Source organism: Ahaetulla prasina, chromosome 6, assembly GCF_028640845.1.
Source record: "Ahaetulla prasina isolate Xishuangbanna chromosome 6, ASM2864084v1, whole genome shotgun sequence".
Taxonomy (NCBI): domain Eukaryota; kingdom Metazoa; phylum Chordata; class Lepidosauria; order Squamata; family Colubridae; genus Ahaetulla; species Ahaetulla prasina.
Window position 1 is genome coordinate 83840653 of NC_080544.1, and position 10536 is coordinate 83851188.

The 10536-nt window shown below is 32.7% G+C and overlaps 1 protein-coding gene across 17 annotated transcripts in view; it reads left to right on the plus strand.

The window, feature by feature from the left end:
• MBNL1 (muscleblind like splicing regulator 1) overlaps positions 1 to 9003 on the plus strand; it is a 206839-nt gene extending 197836 nt beyond the window's left edge. For all 17 annotated transcript variants that reach the window (XM_058188667.1, XM_058188660.1, XM_058188674.1 and 14 more), the window contains 2 exons: positions 3002 to 3076; positions 4389 to 9003. In XM_058188667.1, the coding sequence (XP_058044650.1) occupies positions 3002 to 3033 (32 nt within the window). In that variant the 3' untranslated portion in view covers positions 3034 to 3076; positions 4389 to 9003. The remainder of the gene's footprint in view (positions 1 to 3001; positions 3077 to 4388) is intronic.
• Positions 9004 to 10536: the final 1533 nt, after the last annotated feature.

Consider the following 10536-nt stretch of genomic DNA (forward strand, 5'->3'; position numbering starts at 1 on the left):
TATCTGAGTGAGTAGGAATCTCTAATCATCCTGCTGTTGACATAATGCCCAGCATCCCCAAACATGGTCATGCTGGCTACAGTTTCTGGCAGTTGTATTTCAGTAGTATTTTCAGAATTCTACTGGAAAATAAGAAAGACAATCCACAAGCACGGAAAAATAATCCCATCAGCAACCCAACTTGGCCATATTGCCTATTACGATCTTATTACACATTTTTGCTTACACACAGGATAGCTTACAACCAATCCTATAATACAAGTTTGTTGCCCCAACCTGGCACTATAAGATGTTCTGGGACATCCATACTGAGCAGGAATTTGGGGGACTGATTAATTGGATATAAATAGTCCTTGACTTACAGCCACATCTGGAACTGGAATTTCAATCATACGTCGTCATGGTCACAGGTCCAATTGAACCCTATTTTACAACAATTTTTATAGCAGTTGTTAAGTGAATTCAGCTTTCCCAATGAGCGTTTTTGGCTGGAAATCAGCAACAGTTACAAATAGTGATCACATGACCTCAAGACACAGCCAGTTGTCAATACAAGCCACTTGCCGAACACCAAAATTGTGAGCCAATGACCATAGGGAGTGGTGTGATAATCACAAAGGAAGTACAGTTTGTTAAATCACTTTTTCTGAGGCTGTTGAAACATGTTAAAAGAATCAAAGTTTTATCTTGATGGCTAAACGGCTGATGGAGAGCAACCATCAGATTGTCATGTTTTCATATATAAAGTCCACTGTAGATATATCTACTTTCCTTTTTTGGTAAGTCAAGATAATCATTTTCCATTTCGGGTAGATCAAGATAACCACATTTTCACATTAATTGTGATTTTACATACTGCAAATAACAAAGGGGTCAAGGTAAAAGCACATTTCAGATATGCCATATTTTTGAATAGTAAGAGTTAAAAACATACATGTTATCTTAGAGTATAGCAATTTTATGTTTAATTTATGACAAAGAAAAGAGTGACTAGCATAGTATACCAAGGAGTCCTGGATGTATTCATTAGGCATTAATAATGAAAAGTTAGTCATCAGACATGTTATTTTTCATAGAGGAAAGAAAGAAGGGAGAGAAGGATGGAGAAAAAAATCATCTTTCTCTTCCCTCCATCTCTTGGTACAGATAATTCTGAATATTTTTTCTATATTTTTAGAAGAGTTTCTCCCACACAGATTCTGGAGGTTTTGTTTTTGTTGTACAATTTGATCATTTCATGCATATTTCTCTGGATCCTCATAATGCGCTCCAATCAAGTTTTGTAACCTATTCTTTGTATATACATATATAAGCAATATATGTATATAATACATGAGCAATGCTGACATGATGCAATGACACAAAATGCAATGTTCATGCATGCATAAGTACTTGAGACCTGGGCCCCTTCCTCTTTACTGACTAGTGCTGAAGCGCCTTGGTCTGTTTTGACAGCACTACTCTTGAAGCTTCTAGACAGCTGGATGCAACATCTCTTTCTGCTGCAGTAATAAACCAATGGTATGAGAAGCTTCATTACACTTGGGACATATTTATGTGCAAAAAGAGAATTTAGAAATGCACAGATTAGTCTTTCCCAATCTGGGACCTTCCATATTTTCGGAGATTCCAATTCTTCTACTTGCTGGGAATTTGGGGAATTACACCCAGCGTATCTGGACAATATTGGAGCCAAATTGGAGAAGGCTACTGTTGAATATATTTAAAGAATATTAGGGATTGTATAGAGAAATAAAATGGGCTGACTTAGAAGAGTTTGTTTACTTTTGGAACTTCTGCGCTCTAGTAATAGAAGCCAACAGTAAGTAAGTAAACTATGTAGTAGAAGCTGATCTGAGCCTCTCTTTTTATGAATGAACTGTGTTTTTTTAATCCTATCTGAACTTGTTTGACATTTAACTTTTTCATGCAAATGCTTGTGAACTATTATCCGCTTAAGAAACTGAGGGCTTACATGTATGTCTATATTCAGGGGTTAGGGTGAATATTATAATACTTCTTACTAGGCTGTGCCCAAAAGTAGTTGAGACAATTTTAGAATTAGCTTAAACCACCAATTAGATTAATAAAGTAAATATGTTTAGTAGTTATAGAGCAATCAAGAAAAATCCTCCTGTAACAACACTTAGAGTAGCATCAATTATATCAGTCTCCATAACGGAAGTTCTAAATTTCATCCCGCTCTACTATCAACAAACCTTTTTAATAACAAAAATTGCTTTATTTGGTAGTTGTATATAATCGAAAGCTGACTAATTGGATCTGTTCTGAAAGTACTTTGTGCAGTACTTTGTTTTGCTTAATTTCCTTTGGTTGATCTTGAGGGGAATCTGTTATAAGCAGTAGATATTCTTCCTCCAACTTCAATGGAGTGTGAGGATTATATTGCAAATCTTTCATTGTAAAACAGCATGAACAAACATTTCAAATCCATAGACAACAAAAAGAAGAATCTAAATGGATAATTTATGCAACAACAGAAAATGTTCTTGTGAATAGCCAAGTGTTTAGATTTTCTAACCAACCTCTAAAGAAAATTTGTAAAAAGTGGTGTAGTTCAAGGTCCCAGTGCTGCATTCTTCTGAGCCCTTCACTTGAATTTCAATTCTTTTTAAACAGTCAATGACATCAGTTACTGTTATAATAATAATCTCAATTTTGCATTGAGTATGCAAAATGCACATCCTGAGAGTTTGCTTCTGTAGCCAATTGTTAAAATCAAAAAACTGAAACAACCCTAGTTCATACAATCTCTGTGTAGGCCAACAAAAAGGGTGCTTGAAATGACTGAACTGCATGAATGTTTAACTCTAAATATATCTTTCTTTTAAACAGCCAATAATGGTTAATATCCTATTTAACCGAATGTTCTCATTTAAATTGCTACCTAGGTTTCTGTTAACATAAATTATATAATACAGAACTCTGCAGTTTTTCATTTGAGTACTATTATATCAATTAAAGTTTATATTTTTAATAGATTCCCATAATATCTGCCGAACATCTGACTAGCCACAAGTATGTTACACAGATGTAGACACTTAATCATCAAACAGTAAGTATCTTAAGTGCATATTATTGTACTTTGATACTTTTGAGAGGATTTGCATTCCATTGTCCTTGTACACGATTGTTGGTGATTGTGTATGTACGTTTCTGTAACGGGATGCCTGTTGTATTATATGGTTTTAAATTTATCTTTTATATTTTCTATATAAAAGAAGATTCAGATTGAGCTCAGTGATACAAAAACACTTGAAATTAATTAATGTTAGCAGTTGATATCTCAGAAGGTATAGGAAGTTAAATTGCTGTTCCCTCACATTGTTTCTTACGCTTACTCAAACATCAATACATATGCATTTAAGTGGTAAAACAATATATCTACATATGAGTTTAGCCCTCATTTTTAATGGACAGTTTTATACAAAATAAAGAAAATATATCTCTGATTGTTCCATGCAATCTGAAGGAGTACACTATGAAATTTGGTGACAGGAGAATCTAAAAAGAACATTAGACAAATCTAGTGAGAATTTTGCTATTTATTCCTGCTGCTTACAAAAAACATGTGATCCTCAATAATATTTGCTAGCCAGTAACAGAAAATAGATATTTTTCATGTCCTGCTTATAATGCAGGAAGGATCTGATCAGGAGGTCTCTTTTATGTTCTTAAGAACATGTTATCATGTGATGCCTATTTTTAATTTTATTTTTAATTGGCCCAATATCCAGAGTACATGACTAAGAAGTCTGAAAGATTTTTTTAAACACTCAATGTAAAATGTTAACGTGTGGATAAAGGACATATCATGATGCCCAGTTGGTCATCATGTATATAGTCAGCCATTGGGCCACCTATCCCCATTAAGTTTTTATAGAAAAATATGAAAAAATGGAATTCAACAATGTTTTGTAATGAGAACATTACGCAGATGTTGCTGCAGTTAGTCACAAGTAATATAAAGTTCATATCTTCACTGCCAATTTAGTTTTAGCTGGGGGAAATAATCATAAACTCCTTCCTATTCAGAAGAATATTTTAAATTGATTTGGTTCTGTGTCTTGACTTTTAGCAACTACATAAAGAGACTTATCTAGAATTATCTGTCCTCTCCTGCCCTTCAGGTCTTTCAACATTTATTTAATTGAGTCTATCCATCTTGCTGACAGCCTTCTTCTCTTTCTTCTATCTTTCCCAGTATTCACAATGGGATATGGTCGTCACAAATTGCTTCTAAATATATGTTTATTTAAATAATTGGCTTTTGACTGAATATTTCTGTTAGATTGATTTATTAATATGTTAATGTACTACTTGTTTAATATATTTTTTAAAAAAAAACTATCTCCTTGTTTTTCTAGATCATATGACAGAGAAGAAGACAGCGTGGTTGAGTGAAGAATCAGGACAGGTCATTAGCCATAATGTATATACCGTAAAATAACAGCACCCAAATTTCCTCAGCAGTAAGACATCCACATATTGCATGTTAACAAGATGAAATGACAACTTGGAAATTCACTGCACACTGTTGCCTATATACTTTGTACATTGAATAGATATTTGTGCTGGGGTGATCATATTGTCTAAAGCAGCCTTCCCTAACATGGTGCCCTCCGGTTGTGTTGATCTATAAATCTGGACTGTATCCTGGAAATTGTAGACTCAAGAAAGCTAAAGGGCATCAGGTTGGAGAATGTTAGTCTAAAGACTACAGCATTGTCCATCTTTTCTAGCACACAAGTATGCAATGCATACCTAGCTGACGTATGCATTGGTAGACTCTTTTCCTACATAATCATGTACGTCATTTTGAAAAGACAGACTGTGATGTAGCCATAGATCTATAATGTATTGGTACGTCTGTAGACCAAGATATAATTTTTAAAGTAAGTTTATTATCTCAAGGTTTACAAATAACAAAAGGTGCACCTTGTATTTAAAATTGCCATTATAGAAGAGACCGTGCATGCACAGTATAATTTTTTCCTTTTTTGTTTTAAGAGTAATATTTTTAAATGTAATAGATTGTAAGAAGTGGTAAAAGAGGTATCTGACAGAGATGAATGTGCCAAGTAAAACCACAACTGTGTATATTTTTAAAGCACATCAATGGCTTTAAGTACCGTGTTGTTAAAGATTTTCATGAAGTGCCATAGACTGTAATCAAAGTAGAGTATTATTTCTTCAGTGTTACTTTAAGAGCCACATTTTTGCTTGTTTTGCTAGTAGGTAATCAGTCAAAGGGCACCCTTCCGTTTTAAACCAAAGCTGTCTCAGAAATGGCCACCTCAAGTTTATAATAGACAGCACATTATTTGTTGTTCTTATTTTTTTAAAGCAAAAACAAGAGTAGATATATGGATCATTCCTACACATACTGGATATATAAAGCTATAAATTATTATAAACCATTGTAGTTGTAATAGTTTTGCAAAGTATACTGTATAACAAACAATATTTTAAAAAAAGGGAAGAGCCATTTCTGAGACAATATTAGAAAAAGTCTAAATAATTTTATTTTGCTTCAATTTTCTAACCTCTGTCAAAAGTCCAAGAGACTCTAAACTTGTTGAAGGAGATGGGTTTTGCTTTTCTGATCCAATGCATCACTTCAAAGTCACGCACTTAAAAAAATAGTGACTCTAATCATGGGAAAAGCACTGACATCAGATGCCTGATTAAAAAAAAAACCAAAATAATCAACAATCAATGAAAATGTTAATTAGAGTAGGCGCTGGGTGGGTTAAATATCGGGTGAGTTTTATATGTGATTTCTTCTGTTGAGATTTAACTGCTTTATAGCCTTAGAAAGCCTTTACAAAATGAAACAAAAAATAGATGTGCATTCAAGTTTTTAAGATGGATTCATCCAAAGGAAATCCTTTGTGTGGTTTGGATGTTGCAGTTAGTAAAGGATATATTTTGCTCTGTTAAGCAAAGCTCAAGGTGGGGGCCAGGTCTCTGGTAGCGTCGCGTAGAATGGGAGAGGTGAGGGTTCGGTTCTAGAATTCTCCATACTTCCAAGTTTACTTGCAAGTTTTTATGCTTGAGAGATGCTTTCTAGTTAAAAAAAAAAAGAATGATGTGTTGATTTTACTGATTGTACTGTACATCTATTAAAGCCTTAGATTATTACATTACGGGTTAAAACCCATACCAATGTAATTTCAATCGTGTTAAGAAAGTATAGGTGACTTCACATGTTATTGTAGTTTACTTACATTTAGAGAATATGACTTATTTTTCCTTGTTAAAATGGTAGTTTTTATTTCGTACATTTATTAGATCATTTTCATTTTCTATTACCAGATGAATGCCATTTAAGTTTATAGAATTTTGTTTTATTAGATTTTACTGATGAATTTTTTTCAAAATATGAAAAAAAATTAAAAATATTTTTTCTTCATAGCATATGCAGTTTTGAATTTACATGTAGTGTCATGAATATTCGTATTCTTGTTAACTAAATGATTTATATTTTACTGATTTAATATTACAATGTAAGAATATCAGTCATTGTTAGTTCTTGTCTAGTTTTCATTAAAAGAACAAAGATCTTTTATATGGATATCTTATATAATCATTGTTAAGTAAGAAGTTAAGTTGTTGCTATTGAAATGATCCTGGCAGACAACTGAGTAATATTTTGATGATTTATTTTGTTTGTAATTAATTATAAAAGAAAAAATCTAGTTCTTAGATATTAGAATAAAATTTATTTTCTACTGTATCCATTTCAAATGTTAAAATATTGTTTAAATATTTTTTGAAATCCCTGAATATCAGGCCTTCTTATAAATAAGCTGCATAATCAGTAGATCAAGGGACTTTTTTTGTTGATAATCCAAATACTCAAAAAAGTTTACGTATAACAAGAATTATAATAAGTGTGAGTGCTTGTGCATACTCTTGAGGGATGATTATGCTGCAATTTAGCATGTGGGAAAGTATAGAGAGAAGGTTGACCTTTTGCACTTCTGTATATAGTCAAATAAAAAAAAGAATGATGTGTTGATTTTACTGATTGTACTGTACATCTATTAAAGCCTTAGATTATTACATTACGGGTTAAAACCCATACCAATGTAATTTCAATCGTGTTAAGAAAGTATAGGTGACTTCACATGTTATTGTAGTTTACTTACATTTAGAGAATATGACTTATTTTTCCTTGTTAAAATGGTAGTTTTTATTTCGTACATTTATTAGATCATTTTCATTTTCTATTACCAGATGAATGCCATTTAAGTTTATAGAATTTTGTTTTATTAGATTTTACTGATGAATTTTTTTCAAAATATGAAAAAAAATTAAAAATATTTTTTCTTCATAGCATATGCAGTTTTGAATTTACATGTAGTGTCATGAATATTCGTATTCTTGTTAACTAAATGATTTATATTTTACTGATTTAATATTACAATGTAAGAATATCAGTCATTGTTAGTTCTTGTCTAGTTTTCATTAAAAGAACAAAGATCTTTTATATGGATATCTTATATAATCATTGTTAAGTAAGAAGTTAAGTTGTTGCTATTGAAATGATCCTGGCAGACAACTGAGTAATATTTTGATGATTTATTTTGTTTGTAATTAATTATAAAAGAAAAAATCTAGTTCTTAGATATTAGAATAAAATTTATTTTCTACTGTATCCATTTCAAATGTTAAAATATTGTTTAAATATTTTTTGAAATCCCTGAATATCAGGCCTTCTTATAAATAAGCTGCATAATCAGTAGATCAAGGGACTTTTTTTGTTGATAATCCAAATACTCAAAAAAGTTTACGTATAACAAGAATTATAATAAGTGTGAGTGCTTGTGCATACTCTTGAGGGATGATTATGCTGCAATTTAGCATGTGGGAAAGTATAGAGAGAAGGTTGACCTTTTGCACTTCTGTATATAGTCAAATAAAAAAATAAAGAGAGAAACCTGTATAATAGTAAGATCTTATTTTGAATAAAAATGTCTATAAATACAAGGAGTTTTGTTAAGGCTTATAAAAATGACAGGCTGAACAAAATTGCTTGCAAAAAAAGTGGCACAGAATTAGCACTCCATACCCCTTTGAAAAAGTGGCTTTGCTTTATGTGAACAGCTTCTAGTTTGCCAGGATTCTTTCAGCTGGAAAGATTGGCCATCCTTCTCATGACTAACAAAAGCTGCACTGGTCTAAATCTGCCTGAAGATAATTTCTGATGAGACAAGAAAAATAAAAATTATTTTTTTAAAAATGAAATTTCAGAAAAACAGGTACTTCCAACCATTAAAGGTAAAATCGTGGATCTAATATGTCTTACATTACTCAAAACAACTACTGCATGTTTCAAGTATCAAGGAGAGAGAGAAAGAAAAAGAAAATATAAATAGATATAAAATATATATTCTATTCAAACCAGTTTCTGAAAAATTTCAGTAGTTTTATTATTCACACACTAGCGCAAAGACACACATACACAGAGAAAGCGATTATTGACTTCACATGCACACTAAAGAAGTTTTAAAATGTCAACAGGCAAACCAAAACAAAACCATCATAGCTGTAGTTGTTATGTAATTATTTTTATTGCTGTAGTGATCCGGTTCTTTTAGCAGGTGAAAAAAAAATACCCTTTCAAATTTACCATTTTTAACCTAAAGCACTTGACAAACCATGTACTACATGAAGCCAAAGTGAGGGGGGAGGGAACCAATGATTGGATCTATTCTGTCTCATAATTCATATTGATGAATTAGTACATGTTGCACTTCCTTGCAACCCTATAACTTTCATCTGCTGAAAGGACAGGTGTGCTTGGTTTTTACTATTATGTAACCACAGACTTAAATTTGCTTGGTAGTTGCTCCTACTTATGTACTCTGTCCTGGGCTGCAATTTGTTTTTATGCTTATTTTATTATTACTGCTATAGCTGTATGAAAAAAAAAATAAAGTTAAATTGCCCTAATAAAAATTTCTTTTAATTATCTTTCTTTCTCTTTCCAAGTTTGGGAGAAGAGGGTTTCTTTGTTGTAATTCTCATTTGTGGTTGGGACAAGGGAGGGCACCATCTCTACTGGTACAGCTCACTGTGTAAAGGCAGACATCTAGTTTATGGGCTAGGCTTCTACAAATACGATGCTAATACTCACAAAGTGAAGAACCACACATGTCTCAATTATTCACTAGTCAGTGATTTCCCTCTGAATATGACTGAGTTCACCGGGAAGTGATCTATGTTGCATTACCAATGTGTGAACCCAAGTCTATGAACTGAGCTTGAGAGCTACAGAGGTGATACAGGAGCTCTAGTGAACTCATGAGCGTTCATAAAATAGTTGCCATAAAATAATGATATCTTATTTCTCATTAATTTTAAACTTAGATGATAAAGTGACAACATGTGACCAATTAGGTCATGGTTTCAAAGAAATTTCCTTACCCTTGCAGAGAAACACAATGACCATAAGTGGGCAAAAAAAACCCACTGGGCGCAGGAGTGACTAAAGACTTCTTGTCAATTTCCCCATTGACTTTCCTTGTAGGAGGTAGTGGAGAGAGAGGAAATGATGTTCATGTGACCACAACTTTGCCAAATTTCAAACCACAGAGTTGTGGGTCCTGGATTTTGGACATATTCTATAAATTAACCCAACTGAGGTAGATCGATTCAAAAATTGTTTCCCTCTGAACCTTGAACCATAAGGTGGACAATGGTACATATATCATACACACATACATACGCATGCACACAGAGAGAGAAAGAGAAATGATGCACTTTTCCATCCAATTGAAGTTGAAAACAAAGTTTTAGTACTATATAAGTTATTTTATACCTGTGGTGCTTCATCTGTAGGTAAAGTGATGGGGAAAGAGAAGGGGATTTGATGCAAACAGCTACTTCAAGTTTCAAACAAGTTTAAAAGTTTTCAACAGTTTCTTTTTATGAAACTCCCCCAGTGTCAGGTTTCAAACCACATAGATTCATCTCCATTTCTTCCTGTTACACGTTTCTGGTGATTGAAAGAATAGATACCACTTTTCTTGGGTAAAAGAAAAGAACCAGGTGGGATCCAATGTTAGCAAGTATAAACCCATTTGCTCAATAGAACATTGTATTTGTTCTGCTCTCTAGTCATCAATGAAACCTCAAACTCTACTGAGTCCGCAATAGATTTTGAGAGTGCTCACAAGCAATGATGAAACCCCTCCTTTCTGGTTCTTTTACTGGAAAAGATGAATGTGCTGCTTCTTTATAAGCCCTTTATATGAGTTAACCTGTGGCTCTATTCTCATAGCAGATGCAGGTGAACTATTATGTAAGTACAAATAATCCTCAACTTACGACCACAATTGACTCCCAAATTTCCATTTCTAAGCGAGACAGTTTTTAAGTTACATTTCTGGACTTGTTAATCACTGAAGGTGCTAAGTTAGTGACTATTCCAAAGTGAATCTGGCTTTCCCTCCCTTAACTTTGAAAAAGATGATCATATTTATTTTTATGTATTTATTTTATTTG